Raw genomic sequence first — 17,685 nt, 5'->3', positions numbered from 1 at the left:
CCTGCCAAGTATGAGGGCCCGGTTAGATATTTCACCTGATGTCACCAAATCACATAACTCAAATTTCCATCTTCATGACAATTCTTGGCTGCACTCTGCAGGAGCAATGAAGATGCCCCTGCAGTGTTTCTAAAAATTGATTATTTTCATTGGTACAAAAATAACTTTGACAGGTAAGGTCTTCTTTTAAGCACAACATTTGATGCCTCAAATCACCACCAAAAATTAGTAACAACTTGAGTGTGTATGAATCTTTATTCATCAACTATAGCTAATACAAATTTTATATAAAATTTTGAGTAGGTATTATATAAAATTAACAGGTAAGGTAAAACAACTGGCAAGAAAAAAGTCATCAGCTATAATTATAACACGAATAAAATAAAAACAAAATAGTCTTTTGAGTAAATAGTATTTTAAAAACATATCACAATCATAATACTGTTCTGATTTATCAGTCTTAATTGTACACATATAGTGGGTGAGGAAAAAAAATTAACCTCTGGTGAGCAGAGTGCAAGCTTAAAAGCTTACTTGTGAGGGCGAGGAACTTTGTCATGTTTAAACTGTGCTGTTATCCCCCTGAAGGCCACAAGGAACTTTACGTACCATATTTTTAAACAATATTAATGGTAAATGCATACCACATACTGCTTACTTGGCACCTGTAAAAGACTAATAGTTGTACCTAATCACAACATGAAAATGAGTTGTGAGTGAGGCTTGTTTATAGGTTCTGCAACAAGGTGAACTTATGTTGAACGACGGTCGATGCCTTTATATACAATGGTGCTCATTCACCATCCACAAATTAAAATTAGTAAAGTGGTGACCCGCTTTAGTTCGTGACTGCTGTGTTCTCAGCAGTTACAAAACAGTGAGATAATTTGTGCTAGAAGAGCAGAAGTATGAATCTGATATGATGGACAGAGATCGAATATATGCTGAGAAACTGTGTCCTCAGTTTTTGTTCTAATTATTTTCACATCTTTGCTGGGATACATGCAAATTATGTTAATTTTTAATGCCTAAAAAATATGGCACCAGAAATATTAGAAGTTTTACTTTACGCATTCGTATAGGGGGAAACACACTACGAACTATTACAGCAGTATTGCACAAGGAATATTTACTGTACGAATGGCAAACGCTAAATGTGTTGAATTGCAATATAAAACACACTTCACTTTGCCACCTCTAAAACGTTTTTGTAACTGTTTGAAACTAAATAGTGACCCATCACAAAGTGCCAAGGTATTGAAGGCAAGTCTAACAGTGTAATGGAGGAAATGACAAAAAATGGAAATAAAATAGTCACTCTTTTAAAATGCTGGTACAACTTTTTTCATGTCTTTAAATCTGATCACTGAATTCCTACATCACTTGGAACCTACATAAACCATGCAGGTCCATTTCAGATTCAAAAAAGAAAAGTTATTCTTTTACACGCCCTTAACAGATGACTACCTTAATCTGAAATCTCTCACTTCTCCATAAAATGTAAAACAAAAGGGCAACCTAAATCCGTGAAAGCCTAAAGAAAGTTCCTTTGTCCCTTTTTCTTACACTATGCTTTATCAAATGTCATGTTGGCACTGTTTATTCACATGCCTCAATGTTATAAACATAAATAACCCGTGTGTGAAACTGTAGTTACCACACCTGGATAAATACAATGATTTTTGTAATACTTTAACTTCTTTGGTATATCACATAGTTAAGTGAGACTTTATTATAATAGTAATTTCTTTGATTTTTTTTGTGGCCAGTAGTGCCCAAACAACAGTTTAACACCAGTAAGCATTATGTTCATGCCTCCACTCACCCAAATTCAAAACAGCATAAGTTTTTTTTCTATCTTATCCACATAATTAAATTTCAGATTAGGCTTAACAACCAATTCCAGATGGTGAAAAATCTAAGATAAGCAAGACAATAATCTACAATATCATTTTATAGTAATACTGATATACAATAAATATTTGTAAAATCAATAGTAAAAAGCTTAAGGTATACCAGATACATCAAAAACTCTAGTCTCTCCACTTCTTTCGTGGTCTGCCAAATTTGCTGTAACAACTTCAATAATTGATTCTGACTGAGCCTTGAGAAGATTAGCTATGTTATTTACTTCTTCCAAACACTGCGCCAAATCACGGGCATCCTACAACAAGTAATGACTTGTTAATAATTCTCTCTCCAATTCAGTGAAATACTTATTACACAAACCAAAAGCACTTAGTTTAAATGTCTTATCTCAGAATGGTATATGTGAAGTCCTGGCAAAATGGAACAATTGGACAGACAGTTTTAATGGGGATGCAGAGACAGAGTATAGGAAGCAGCTGCAGGACAGATTATGTCACTGGCATCATCCCCTACAACGGGGAAATCCAACCGTATCAAGTGCACTTAAATAAGCACACACCATGTAGCCAGCTTTACTTGAGGTGCAAAAGTTCACATGTACCCAGGTGCAGGTGGTATGCTACCTACCAGCGAACCCTGTTGCACTGTGTTCAGGACTCATTGTGTCGTGTGTGCAAGTCATATGACCACTGACGCAGGCATGTTGAGAACACTTGTCAGTTCATGAGCTACATGGGTCTAATTCTGAAAGCCTGTTTAAAGAGTTCACTACTTGCATATCAAAATTAATATTCAACACCACAGATCAATACTGTAACAAAAGCTAGTTGTAGCAATATGACCCGAAGAGTTTGGTTGGGAATCATGTCTGGGCCTTCACCAATTGTCCAAGTAGCAATAACTAATGTTACATACGTTTTGCACATGGACATTAATTTGTCATCACATTTATTGTAGGTAATACAATGAGAGCGCAATAGTGAGCTTGAGTATTTTTTCACTAATTTTTCTAAAATGACCCAATATAAGCAAGTTGAAGCCGAGCTATTAAAACAGCATGCCTGCTCACATTTTTGGCAAAACCACAAAATTTCTTGGGGGTTCTAAATCAAGAGGTTGCAACATATATCTCATAATCAAAATACCCCTAAAATGCAATAAAATCACCTGTTAACATCAGTTAGTGAATCAACTGCTTCGTCCCTATGGGGACTTACTACTGAGCTTGAGTACAAGCATTTCTGACAACAATTTTTAAGTAGTAGTTTTTAAAATCAGGCTTTAGGAAAAGTAGGAATTTACACTACTCTATCAGCATTTCAAAATGCTCGCCTACATCACTCTCTTCAGGGTGATGGAGCATGGAGAAAGCGTCCAATCTTTATTACCTCAGTCTAGCATGGAAACATTTTAGGTTGAAATTAATGTAGTTAAAAACAAATGGTTTTGATGCACTTTCTAACACAGAAGGTTAGAGATTTTTTGTTAATATGCAGAGTTCTAACTAATATATGGGAAACCTCTGATGAATATAGGACTTACAAAGATGAAAAAAAAAAGTCATATATGCATATGGTCAGTTTCTATTTTCTTAGTTACAGATACTTTTTTGTTGTTACAAGTTTGCATCATACCCATTGTTTTGTTTTCAAATTTCCAGTTTGGTTTTACAGTTATTTTTTCTTTTCATATGTTTTTGTTTCAGAAAGTGTTAAGACAAAGCTTTCTTACATTTAACTGCCATGGTTTTGAGAACACAATCATTAGAGGAGCTTAGTGTACAGTTCTTATTGGACTAGTGTTTAGTGTGTACTGAACATTCTTCTCCCACCAGAAATCAAGCCAGGTATTTCCAAGGTGGACGTCACCAAATGAGCATGTGCTAACAACCTCAGCTGGAGAGCAATGTGTTGTCTCTGACTTCCAGTCACGGACATGATGCCTGCTCAGATGTATTCTTATTGGACTAGTTGTACTGGACATTTCTGGCTAAAATGTATTCTAGTTAGCACATAACAGACATGCAACTGATGTAAAGACTTCCAAATAGTAAGGCATATGAATCTAGACATTTGTATGCTGAAATTTTTCCTAATAGACGTTTACTGAACAATAAGGCCTTTCAAAGAATATATGATGTGGAAGCAGCCTCTTTTGAGGAAAGGTTATTTCATTGTAGAAGATCAAATAGTGTTAGAACACCTGATTTAGATGATGAATACTTCATGTTGTGAACAATAACTGCAGCAGTATCAGAAAACAAGCAGAAACAGAATGTGAGTCATATGACAGTGTGGAAAGTGTTACGAGAGCAACTCCATTAGCCATATCATTTTCAGAGTGTGCAAGATCTTACTGAAACAGAAAAGCTTTCTGTACTTGGTTACTAGGGTTGTGTGCTCAGGACCAACACTTTCTGTCAACCATATTATTCACTGATGAAGCAAAGTTTACCAGGAACGGAGACCAGAATTTTCACATCGTTTTGGAAATAGGACTTAAACATCAGTTTAGCATTAATGTATGGGGTGACAACAACTGGAGACAGATTAACTGGACCTTTCACTTTCTATGGAATACTTACTGGAGCATTATAGAGTGAAATTTTAAAGGAACATTTAAATATTTTGCTGGAAGACATTCCACTACACTTACATAAGAACAGGTGCTTCATGCAAAATGGGACACCACCACAATTTTTCCACAGGTGAGAACTATTTTAAGTCAGCATTCACATTTATTAAATGGATTGATCATGTGGCAGCAACATCTTGGCCACTTGATCACTTGATCTCAACCTGCTGGATTTTTATTTTTGGGGAGATTGAAAGGACCTAGTATTTTCAAGACCTTTTATGAATGTTCAAATTTTTCACTAGTGTCTTCAAGAAGGATTTCATGAAATACAGCAGACACCTGGAATATTGGAGTGAGTAAGACAATTCTTGATTCGGAGTTTACAAACCTGCTTTAAAGCTAATGATAAACATTTTGAGCATTTCGTTTAGCCATCAGAAGATAACAGTTGAAAAGAAAAAGTAATTGCTGTACCAATCTGAAAAAATACAGAAATGAAGCAAGCATGTAACAACAAAAACTTTTCTGCTTCTTTTTAAGTTTTCTATCCACCTCTCCCAGAAGTTTCCCATAGATTAGCTAACATCTTCTATAGTAGGTAATTAAAAGCACACAACTGCTACAAATTGACAGCTGAAAAGTAACATATATAAAAATGGAAGATATAAACAAATTCCATATGCCAAACTCAAGTGCCCAAAATTATGAAACCTACTTCCAAGTGACTGGGCAAACCAATTCCTATTTTCACCATCAAGTTAGGTATATACCTACATTGTGAGACTATGTCAAATTCACTGTTATTTGCACTCTCACTGACTTTGGCACACTTTTCCTATTAAGTACTAAATTTAAATAATGTAGGGAGTAATGGTAACAACTCATCAAATAGCTGAGATGCTGGTGAGTCATCGACAGGCACATAAACAAGATTGGGAACATTGTTGGTTTTTGGATCAACTCCTCTTAATTAAAGCTATACGGTGTACACACACACACACACACACACACACACACACACACACACACACACACACAGGATAGAAAATGGCACCAAGGAGCTCATTCTGGCTGCAGGCCAAGGGAAGTGCACACAGCACACAATGACATGGAGGAGAGGATTGAGAGGGGAAAATACAACAGAGGAAGGATGAGTGAAGTTATGTTATGGTGCATGGGTGGAAATGAATGTGGGGCAGGGTCTAGTCAAGTTTGAGAGAATGAGAACTACAGGATCAAAGTATGTATAGCAAGGACAATGTCCCTCTGATAATTCAGAGAAGAGAGTCCGCAGCTCCTGGTCTAGTGCCTAGCATTGCTGCCTCTGGATCAAGGGGTCCCAGGTTAAATTCCTGGCCGGGTTGGGGACTGGGTCGTGTTGTCCTTATCATTTCATAATCATTCGTGAATGTGGCGAGATTGGACTGTGTAAAGATTGGGACTTTGCCCAGGTGCTGATAACCACACAATTGAGTGCCACAACCACAAACCAATCATCATAGAAGGGAACGATCTAAATGGCACAAGTTGTGAAGCAGCCACTGAAATCGAGCATTTTGTGCTCAGTGGCATGTTGTATTATTTGGTGGCCAACTCTACACTTTACCACATTTTGGTGGTGGCTGTTAAGATGGACAGCTGTTGAATGGTTATGCCTACACTAAGGCTGTGCAGAAGTTACTGTGCAAAATTTTACCAGTGTGCTAAAATGTGATGGGGTATAGCCTTTTAACTTACAAAGGTAAAACTCGTAACTAAACTCAATATATTGATTTTAGCTATACAAACTGAATGTTTAAATACGCTCCTGGAAATGGAAAAAAGAACACATTGACACCGGTGTGTCAGACCCACCATACTTGCTCCGGACACTGCGAGAGGGCTGTACAAGCAATGATCACACGCACGGCACAGCAGACACACCAGGAACCGCGGTGTTGGCCGTCGAATGGCGCTAGCTGCGCAGCATTTGTGCACAGCCGCCATCAGTGTCAGCCAGTTTGCCGTGGCATACGGAGCTCCATCGCAGTCTTTAACACTGGTAGCATGCCGCGACAGCGTGGACGTGAACCGTATGTGCAGTTGACGGACTTTGAGCGAGGGCGTATAGTGGGCATGCGGGAGGCCGGGTGGACGTACCGCCGAATTGCTCAACACGTGGGGCGTGAGGTCTCCACAGTACATCGATGTTGTCGCCAGTGGTCGGCGGAAGGTGCACGTGCCCGTAGACCTAGGACCGGACCGCAGCGACACACGGATGCACGCCAAGACCGTAGGATCCTACGCAGTGCCGTAAGCGACCGCACCGCCACTTCCCAGCAAATTAGGGACACTGTTGCTCCTGGGGTATCGGCGAGGACCATTCGCAACCGTCTCCATGAAGCTGGGCTACGGTCCCGCACACCGTTAGGCCGTCTTCCGCTCACGCCCCAACATCGTGCAGCCCGCCTCCAGTGGTGTCACGACAGGCGTGAATGGAGGGACGAATGGAGACGTGTCGTCTTCAGCGATGAGAGTCGCTTCTGCCTTGGTGCCAATGATGGTCGTATGCGTGTTTGGCGCCGTGCAGGTGAGCGCCACAATCAGGACTGCATACGACCGAGGCACGCAGGGCCAACACCCAGCATCATGGTGTGGGGAGCGATCTCCTACACTGGCCGTACACCACTGGTGATCGTCGAGGGGACACTGAATAGTGCACGGTACATCCAAACCGTCATCGAACCCATCGTTCTACCATTCCTAGACCGGCAAGGGAACTTGCTGTTCCAACAGGACAATGCACGTCCGCATGTATCCCGTGCCACCCAACGTGCTCTAGAAGGTGTAAGTCAACTACCCTGGCCAGCAAGATCTCCGGATCTGTCCCCCATTGAGCATGTTTGGGACTGGATGAAGCGTCGTCTCACGCGGTCTGCACGTCCAGCACGAACGCTGGTCTAACTGAGGCACCAGGTGGAAATGGCAAGGCAAGCCGTTCCACAGGACTACATCCAGCATCTCTACGATCGTCTCCATGGGAGAATAGCAGCCTGCATTGCTGCGAAAGGTGGATATACACTGTACTAGTGCAGACATTGTGCATGCTCTGTTGCCTGTGTCTATGTGCCTGTGGTTCTGTCAGTGTGATCATGTGATGTATCTGACCCCAGGAATGTGTCAATAAAGTTTCCCCTTCCTGGGACAATGAATTCACGGTGTTCTTATTTCAATTTCCAGGAGTGTATATTTAAATTTTATAATTAATCTCTTATTGTTGTGAGAAATAAAATAAAAGGCAAGAAAAAAATTATGGACCAAGTGGGAACTGAAACCCAGCTGCAAAACTGAGAAACAGCGCTCTTATCCACTCTGTTACTGCTCCATTCCGAGATCTATTGCTCGAAATTTCCTCTACTCTATACAAAAAATCTTTCCAGAGTGTTTTACCTTTCCCTCTGGCCCACCCCAGCAAAATATTTTAGAACCTGAAAAGTGTATCCACTGGCTTCTATTCACATTGTTTGAGCCAAATCAGGGAGCCTTGTCCTAAGCCCTTCTGATAAATCTACATTTAGAAGAGATCTACCTAACTCTTTAAATCTCACTTTATCCTCCTGAGGTTCACAAGTGAACCAAAACAAATAGAAAAAAACAAATTTAAAGCTGCTGGCATTTCAGTGCATAGGGCATAGTTTTCTATTACAGAACCATAAAACCACTTGAGAATGGCCTAGAAGGCTGAAACTATTGACAATACACTCGCCCAGGTGCCATATTGGTTTAGGTCGAATGGATTTGTCCTGAATGAGAACAAAACACAAAAAATGGTATTTAGCCTAAAGGACAGAAGTACTTCTAATAATTCCTGTTATATAAAGTTCTTGCGGGTATACCTACATGACAAATTGTCCTGGAAGCAACACATAAAATACATTAGTGTTAAATTATCCAGATGAATTTACTTGTTCAGATCGTATGAAATGTGTACCAGAAGCTTATGTTAAAACATCTTATTTTGCACTTTTTCAAACTACCTGTCATATGGTCTGGAGAAACTCAAGCCATGTTCAAAACATATTACTTCTGCAGAAGAAAGCAATCAGTCATTACAGGTTATCAGCATAAAGCACATTGTAAGCGTTTGTTCTCTGAATGTAAAATAATGACTGTTATAAATCTGTATATATTCCAAGTGTTAAGCTATACAAAAAAGAATCTACATGAAGCAAAATGTAGAAATAATATTCATGGTCACAACACAAGAAATAATAGTTCCATACAGATGTCATAACATAGATTATCAAAGTCAAACAATACCTATGGGCTAGTGGGCCACAAACTATTTAAGAAGTTTCTGCAGAAGGTACAATATCTTCCAGGGTGTGAATTTAGGAAAACATTAAATAAATGGCTTGGTGCTAACCCTCTTCTATGAATTAAAAGAATTTTTTGACTGCAACATGGAATTGTAAGCTAACAACTGACATGGCCAAATGGCTCTGAGCACTATGGGACTTAACATCTATGGTCATCAGTCCCCCAGAACTTAGAACTACTTTAACCTAAGGACATCACACAACACCCAGTCATAACGAGGCAGAGAAAATCCCTGACCAGCCGAGAATCGAACCCGGGAACCCAGGCGTGGGAAGCGAGAACGCTACCGCACGACCACAAGCTGCGGACTGACATGGCCAAACAGTTCTATTTGTTAATGTAATGATTATGTTATATGTATAAAAAAAGTTGTCTATTGCTGTAAATGTCTAATGCAACAACCATTTGTAGCCTTTTGACACACAAGGGTGTAATCATAACTAAATTCATTATATTAATTTCACAATATAAACTGAACTGTTCAAATATATTTAATTTTTATAATTAACTGTTTAACATTCTGAGGAAGGGAAAAAATGTTGGTAGCAACAGGAACTAATCCCAGACCAACGAATTGCCACTCAGTGCAGGTAATCACTCGCCTATGGAGCTGTTACTGCAACTGCTCCTCAAACACCCGACCCCCACCCCCACCCCTCTTACTCTATGCTTGCACAATTTGTTACATGCAATTTCAAAGAAAAATAGTGACCCTGTGCTGTGAGCAACATAGCACTCGTAGTGCTGGAAGGGATGATGTCCATCAGAGTATGCACAATAAAAACAGATAGCTGCATCCCTCCTTTGAGTTGATCGTAGTGCGGCTGACCATCTTCACAGGATCTGACAGTGCCTTCTGCTTCTAGTCAGAGAGAGTACTAAAAAACATGTTTTGCCTGTTTTACTTGCATACCACTACACATTCATAGAGAAATGACATAATTTTAGTGCAAATTTGGAATGCCTTCCTAGAGAATTTTAGTGTGATTTTTGGCTCACGTTCTAGGAGATGCGGCATAATTTTAGTGTGATATTTACAGTGTGCTGTAGCACATCAGCAAATGACAACCGGCTGCCACTACACATAAGTATAACCCATACAACAAGGGTGTCAATGTAGGTGTGGTATAAGGACAGACAAGAATATGTTGCTGATTCTATGGGCAGAAGAATACCATTGTGGGAGAAGCAAAATGAACAGTGGATAGGATGTTCCTCCTTTCTGTGTAAGATGATAAGCAGCCCAAGCCCTTGTGAAGGATACGATTGAGTTGTCACAGTGCAGGGTGATATTGACTGGTGAGAGGATGCTCCTCTGCAACTGAATCCTGAGGTTGGTCAAAGGAACTATTGAATATGGCAGAGGCAATCTCTTTACAGAATAGGTTCAAGGATTAGTGCCTGTCTACATCTACATCTACATCTACATTTATACTCCGCAAGCCACCCAACGGTGTGTGGCGGAGGGCACTTTACGTGCCACTGTCATTATCTCCCTTTCCTGTTCCAGTCGCGTATGGTTCGCGGGAAGAACGACTGTCTGAAAGCCCCTGTGCGCGCTCTAATCTCTCTAATTTTACATTCGTGATCTCCTCGGGAGGTATAAGTAGGGGGAAGCAATATATTTGATACCTCATCCAGAAACGCACCCTCTCGAAACCTGGCGAGCAAGCTACACCGCGATGCAGAGCGCCTCTCTTGCAGAGTCTGCCACTTGAGTTTGTTAAACATCTCCGTAACGCTATCACGGTTACCAAATAACCCTGTGACGAAACGCGCCGCTCTTCTTTGGATCTTCTCTATCTCCTCCGTCAACCCGATCTGGTACGGATCCCACACTGATGAGCAATACTCAAGTATAGGTCGAACGAGTGTTTTGTAAGCCACCTCCTTTGTTGATGGACTACATTTTCTAAGGACTCTCCCAATGAATCTCAACCTGGTACCCGCCTTACCAACAATTAATTTTATATGATCATTCCACTTCAAATCGTTCCGCATGCATACTCCCAGATATTTTACAGAAGTAACTGCTACCAGTGTTTGTTCCGCTATCATATAATCATACAATAAAGGATCCTTCTTTCTATGTATTCGCAATACATTACATTTGTCTATATTAAGGGTCAGTTGCCACTCCCTGCACCAAGTGCCTATCCGCTGCAGATCTTCCTGCATTTCGCTACAATTTTCTAATGTTGCAACTTCTCTGTATACTACAGCATCATCCGCGAAAAGCCGCATGGAACTTCCGACACTATCTACTAGGTCATTTATATATATTGTGAAAAGCAATGGTCCCATAACACTCCCCTGTGGCACGCCAGAGGTTACATTAATGTCTGTAGACGTCTCTCCGTTGATAACAACATGCTGTGTTCTGTTTGCTAAAAACTCTTCAATCCAGCCACACAGCTGGTCTGATATTCCGTAGGCTCTTACTTTGTTTATCAGGCGACAGTGCGGAACTGTATCGAACGCCTTCCGGAAGTCAAGAAAAATAGCATCTACCTGGGAGCCTGTATCTAATATTTTCTGGGTCTCATGAACAAATAAAGCGAGTTGGGTTTCACACGATCGCTGTTTCCGGAATCCATGTTGATTCCTACATAGTAGATTCTGAGTTTCCAAAAACGACATGATACTCGAGCAAAACACATGTTCTAAAATTCTACAACAGATCGACGTCAGAGATATAGGTCTATAGTTTTGCGCATCTGCTCGACGACCCTTCTTGAAGACTGGGACTACCTGTGCTCTTTTCCAATCTTTTGGAACCTTCTGTTCCTCTAGAGACTTGCGGTACACGGCTGTTAGAAGGGGGGCAAGTTCTTTCGCGTACTCTGTGTAGAATCGAATTGGTATCCCGTCAGGTCCAGTGGACTTTCCTCTGTTGAGTGATTCCAGTTGCTTTTCTATTCCTTGGACACTTATTTCAATGTCAGCCATTTTTTCGTTGGTGCGAGGATTTAGAGAAGGAACTGCAGTGCGGTCTTCCTCTGTGAAACAGCTTTGGAAAAAGGTGTTTAGTATTTCAGCTTTACGCTTGTCATCCTCTGTTTCAATGCCATCATCATCCCGGAGTGTCTGGACATGATGTTTCGAGCCACTTACTGATTTAACGTAAGACCAGAACTTCCTAGGATTTTCTGTCAAGTCGGTACCTAGTATTTTACTTTCGAATTCACTGAACGCTTCACGCATAGCCCTCCTTACGCTAACTTTGACATCGTTTAGCTTCTGTTTGTCTGAGAGGTTTTGGCTGCGTTTAAACTTGGAGTGAAGCTCTCTTTGCTTTCGCAGTAGTTTCCTAACTTTGTTGTTGTACCACGGTGGGTTTTTCCCGTCCCTCACAGTTTTACTCGGCACGTACCTGTCTAAAACGCATTTTACGATTGCCTTGAACTTTTTCCATAAACACTCAACATTGTCAGTGTCGGAACAGAAATTTTCGTTTTGATCTGTTAGGTAGTCTGAAATCTGCCTTCTATTACTCTTGCTAAACAGATAAACCTTCCTCCCTTTTTTTATATTCCTATTAACTTCCATATTCAGGGATGCTGCAACGGCCTTATGATCACTGATTCCCTGTTCTGCGCTTACAGAGTCGAAAAGTTCGGGTCTGTTTGTTATAAGTAGGTCCAAGATGTTATCTCCACGAGTCGGTTCTCTGTTTAATTGCTCGAAGTAATTTTCGGATAGTGCACTCAGTATAATGTCACTCGATGCTCTGTCCCTACCACCCGTCCTAAACATCTGAGTGTCCCAGTCTATATCTGGTAAATTGAAATCTCCACCTAAGACCATAACATGCTGAGAAAATTTATGTGAAATGTATTCCAAATTTTCTCTCAGTTGTTCTGCCACTAATGCTGCTGAGTCGGGGGGTCGGTAAAAGGAGCCAACTATTAACCTAGTTCGGTTGTTGAGTGTAACCTCCACCCATAATAATTCACAGTAACTATCCACTTCTACTTCACTACAGGATAAACTACTACTAACAGCGACGAACACTCCACCACCGGTTGCATGCAATCTATCCTTTCTAAACACCGTCTGTGCCTTTGTAAAAATTTCGGCAGAATTTATCTCTGGCTTCAGCCAGCTTTCTGTACCTATAACGATTTCAGCTTCGGTGCTTTCTATCAGCGCTTGAAGTTCCGGTACTTTACCAACGCAGCTTCGACAGTTTACAATTACAATACCGATTGCTGCTTGGTCCCTGCATGTCCTGACTTTGCCCCACACCCGTTGAGGCTGTTGCCCTTTCTGCACTTGCCCGAGGCCATCTAACCTAAAAAACCGCCCAGCCCACGCCACACAACCCCTGCTACCCGTGTAGCCGCTTGTTGCGTGTAGTGGACTCCTGACCTATCCAGCGGAACCCGAAACCCCACCACCCTATGGCGCAAGTCGAGGAATCTGCAGCCCACATGGTCGCAGAACCGTCTCAGCCTCTGATTCAGACCCTCCACTGTCTGTGAACTCCTTAGAAAGACCTTCAGTATACTGGAGGATGGATTGCTTGTACACTCCAAATGCTCTGTCAATGGGTGGCCAAACAAATGAGTGGGATTTTGGGTGGCTAGGAACCTTTACTACTTCTTTGTGGGAAACACATAAAAACAAATCCATAGCACAATCATGGGCACTGCTATGACACACTCCTGCATACCAACCTGTTAACTGGTCATCTACAGGAAACCTTCCCCTAAATACCCAAAATCTCAAACCGCAGGTTCAATGATGATATCTTCATGATGTGGATCCAATGCCAACACATACTTTCCACAGTCTCAAAATATGCTCTCCCATCTGATGCGCTCCTGGCCCTCCTCAGTTCAGCGAACCATCTCCCTGGTCTTTGAACTAACCTCTCTAACGGCACCACCCAAACCTCTGTCCATACCAGCTGCACTAACCACCAACAGTACCAGCATTCTGTTTGCATTCCACACCAAAAAGTCACTATAATATAGTCTGGCCATCCATGGACAGTGGAACTACAGTGACAAGCAGTCCTTTGGCCAGCATGCTGAAAGTCTAAAGCAAAGATATCCAACCTGTTAGCTTACCTCAAATTAAAAATATTCAATTTATCTTAAATTCACATGAACAGAATAATTATTTTTTTTCCAGTTGTGTGATAGATGCTCACTTCTTGGGCCGGATCGATACTTGCTTTTGGATTCATGCGGCCCACAGGCTGCAGCTTGGACACCATAGTCTAAAGCCTTCTCACATGCATTAATCCACGTACCTAGTCTGCAGGCAGATTTTCCATGCCATAAACACACACACAGGAACTAATCCTCTGATCATCTCAAAGAACCCACTACAAAGGAGCATCTCCCTGCTCACACCATATAATTCCAGACAGGAACAACTGAATCGTATCCTTCAACAGCACTTTGACTATTTATCATCATGCCTGCAAATGAGAAACATACTACCCACAATCATTCCTACCCCTCCCAAAGTGGTACTGTGCCAACTACCCAATAAAAATAATTACTTAAACCATCCTTTTGCCACCCCTACACACTTCTGTCATCCTCCCGGGAAAGCCACATGCAAGACCTGTCCAATACACCCATTCACGACACACTGCTCCAGTCCCAAAACAGGCACATCCTATACAATCAGAGGCAGGCTCACCTGTGAAAGGATTCATATAATATACCAGCTTTCCTGTGTCTTCATTACAGTATTTTATGTGGGCACAACCACTCACCAGCTGCCCATCCAAACGGATGGCCACTGCTTGACTGGAACCAAGAGCAGAGGTGACAACTCCAGGATTGAACATGCTGTTGAAGACAAAATGCTAGATTTCAACGGTTGCTTCAAAACTTGTGCCATCTAGATCTATCCATCAACAACTGCTTTTCTGAATTATGTAGATAGGAACTGTCCTTGCAACACACCCTTCGATTTTATAATCATCCTAATCTCACTCCTCACTAGTCCCTGCTTCATGAGTTAACTACATTCACAGCCTCCTCTTGACCGTCTCCCCCTCCCAACACTCAACATCATTATACGGGCTCTGTTTAAAAAATTCTGGAACATTAGTAATATCACACCAACAGAGTGAAATAAAACACACGCAAATGCAATTCGCTCCAACAAACCATTGGTGTGAAATTCATCCATGCACACACCTGTGTTCTGCTGGAAGTTTCATTGTTGTATGTCTGTTAGTTATTGTTCAGTGCAGTATTGAGTAGAACATTCGACACAGTTTGCAAATTTTGAGACGGCAGAGTTATAGCAACATGTCTGCATTAAATTTTTCGTGGAATTCAAGAAAACCTTTACAGAGACACACAAAATGATGCAGGAAGCCTATGGTGATGAGTGCTTAAGCTGTACTCAAGTGTTAAAAATGGTTCATACAGTTTAAAAATGGCTGGATGTAAGTTAATGATGACCCTCATTCAGGACGCTCTTTGACATCTATCGATGACACTCATGTCAGGAATGTCAATGGAATTGTGCGTGCCATTCAAAGACTGACTGTCTCAGAGATTGCAGAAGAATGTAACATTTCAGTTGGATCATGTCATGAACTCCTGGCACAGCATCTTGAATGCATTATATTGCCACCAAGTTCATCCCACAACTCATGGACCTTTGACTTGCAATCCGTGAAGACAGTCTTTGGATTGTGTGAATGAGTACGTGACGTTCCTTAAGAGAATTGTAACTGGTGAAGAGATGTGGGTCTACAGTTATGATGTTGAGACCAAGGTTCAATCTTCACAATGTTCTCCAAGAACAATAAAAGCTCATCAGGTCTGGTGAAAGGTCAATGCCATACTGATAGTTTTCTTTTACTTTGAAGGATTAGTTCATCATGAATTCATGCCACAGTGACAAGCTGTTAATCGATGATACTATCGGGACATGATGCAATGCATGTGAGAAAATGTGAGACCTGAAATGTGGTGAGGCAATTCATGGCTCTTGCATCATGACGATGCACCTGCACATTCATCCCTGTTGGTGCACGATTACTGCACAAAAAGTGAAATCACTGCACTGCCTCATCCTCCATACCCTCCAGACCTGGCCCCTTTGTACTTTTTTTATTGCCAAAGTTGAAAACCCCACTGAAAGGGCAAAGATTTGCAACAATACGTGGGATGAAAGAAAATTCACAGATGCTGCTTCACGTGGTCAAGCAAGATGCATACCAAGACTGCTTGCAGAAGTGGAAATGGCATTGGGAGTGGTGTATCAGTTGTGGAGGAGAGTATTTCAGAGACCATGCACAATAAGTTAAAGGTAAACATAAAAAAAATGTGGACAAAGTTCCAGAATTTTTTGAACAAACCTCATTTTCTGTGCACAATCTGCCTTTAGCCAAACTGAACACACCAGTTTAGCATTCCTAACCTGTGCATTTCATTAAGTCTCTGTTGACGACCTAACACCTCCACTATCTAGCAAGTTGTTACCTTCACTCCTTACATTATCTAAATTGGCAGACAAAACAAGCAAAGCACCCAGAAAGGGGGGGGGGGGGGGGAGAACAAAAACCACAGGCTGAGAAGGTAGTGATATTTTTTCAGTGAATACAATATTGAGTCAAATTTACTAATAAGTTAGCAGTATAAGCTCACTTATTAGTATGTCATTGCTCTCACTATGGCCTGGAAGCACACATTGATTCATAAAGCCATTTTATCCTCTCCTGAGGTAAGCAAGAACTCTTGTAAATGGTCCTTGATATCTCTGATACTGGCACTGGGCAGAGTTTTCATACAAGCTGGTACCACAGACGTTCCATAGGCGACAGGTCTGGGTATCTTGGTGGCCAAGAGAGTACCTCAGCATCATGCAGACACAGAGATATGTGCCATGTGTGGAAGTACATTGTTCTGTTGAAAATTGGCACCACAGTACTGTTGCACGAGACTTAAAATGTGAGGATGCACGAAGTCAGTGGCATACCATCGTGCAGTTGGAGTTTCCTCAATCACTACCAGCCGTGACCTGACGTCACACCTGATGGCATCTGCACATCATGGCATCAGGACTAAGAGCACTGTGTCTCTCCAAAACTCTGGAAAAATGAGATTTCTCCCTTCATCGCCACCATGCTCAGTGGTCATCTGGGGTAATGCAGGACCGTGACTCCTTGCTCAATGCAACATGTCACCATCCATCAGCAGTTCACGCTTCTAGGTCACAGAACAACTACAAACACAGCAGTTTGTGTTGTAGTGTTAAAGGCCCAGGCAGACTACACATGGACGGTAATTAGTTATTACTTAATCTCGCTGCTGCTAGTCTCTGACCAATGGTGTGTGATGAAAAAAAATGTTACAGGAAACTAATTATTTGTTGTCAGATGGCAGCAGCAGATGCAAAGAGATTAAAATAAGCTTGGTCCACAATGATGATTTTCCCTTATGGTATTCAGATGACTGGGATCTTGACGATAAGTAAGCCTGCCCTCACATTCCCAAGCAGCCCAACATCAGGCTACTGTCATATGCGAATGCTCCACAAACCTGAATATTGCTCGATTTGATCCGCTGGCCCAATGGAGACAGACAATGAGGTTCATTCCAAATTTTGTCAGGTGCTTATAATGTTGTCTCCTATGAGTATGCAGCATTCCCTACTAGGTCTGGTAATTACACTAATGTACTCTGGTGTGTCACAGAGAATTGCATCTCTAATCACTTACCTGTCAATCATGTGTACATGTATGAAATTACATTGAGATCTGACCATGTCTTCTGAGTACTTCACTTTTTTGTCAGATCACCAGTGACTTTATTATTAAACTTGCAACCTTTATCAAGCAAGCAGATAAATACTTCATTTCTGTTTATCTGTGGAGAACATTGGTTGCATGTTCTGCTC

At 41.4% G+C, this 17,685-nt stretch overlaps 1 protein-coding gene across 2 annotated transcripts in view; it reads right to left on the bottom strand.

Moving 5' to 3' along the window:
• Positions 1–266: 266 nt before the first annotated feature.
• The window catches only part of LOC126187778 (uncharacterized), a 45,303-nt gene continuing 27,884 nt past the window's right edge, over positions 267–17,685 (bottom strand). For both annotated transcript variants that reach the window (XM_049929047.1, XM_049929048.1), the window contains exon 5: positions 267–2,164. In XM_049929047.1, the coding sequence (XP_049785004.1) occupies positions 2,006–2,164 (159 nt within the window). In that variant the 3' untranslated portion in view covers positions 267–2,005. The remainder of the gene's footprint in view (positions 2,165–17,685) is intronic.

The sequence above is a fragment of the Schistocerca cancellata genome, chromosome 5 (assembly GCF_023864275.1).
Source record: "Schistocerca cancellata isolate TAMUIC-IGC-003103 chromosome 5, iqSchCanc2.1, whole genome shotgun sequence".
Lineage (NCBI taxonomy): Eukaryota > Metazoa > Arthropoda > Insecta > Orthoptera > Acrididae > Schistocerca > Schistocerca cancellata.
The sequence above is the reverse complement of the archived record's forward strand: the minus strand, read 5'-3'. Positions and strand labels throughout refer to the sequence as shown.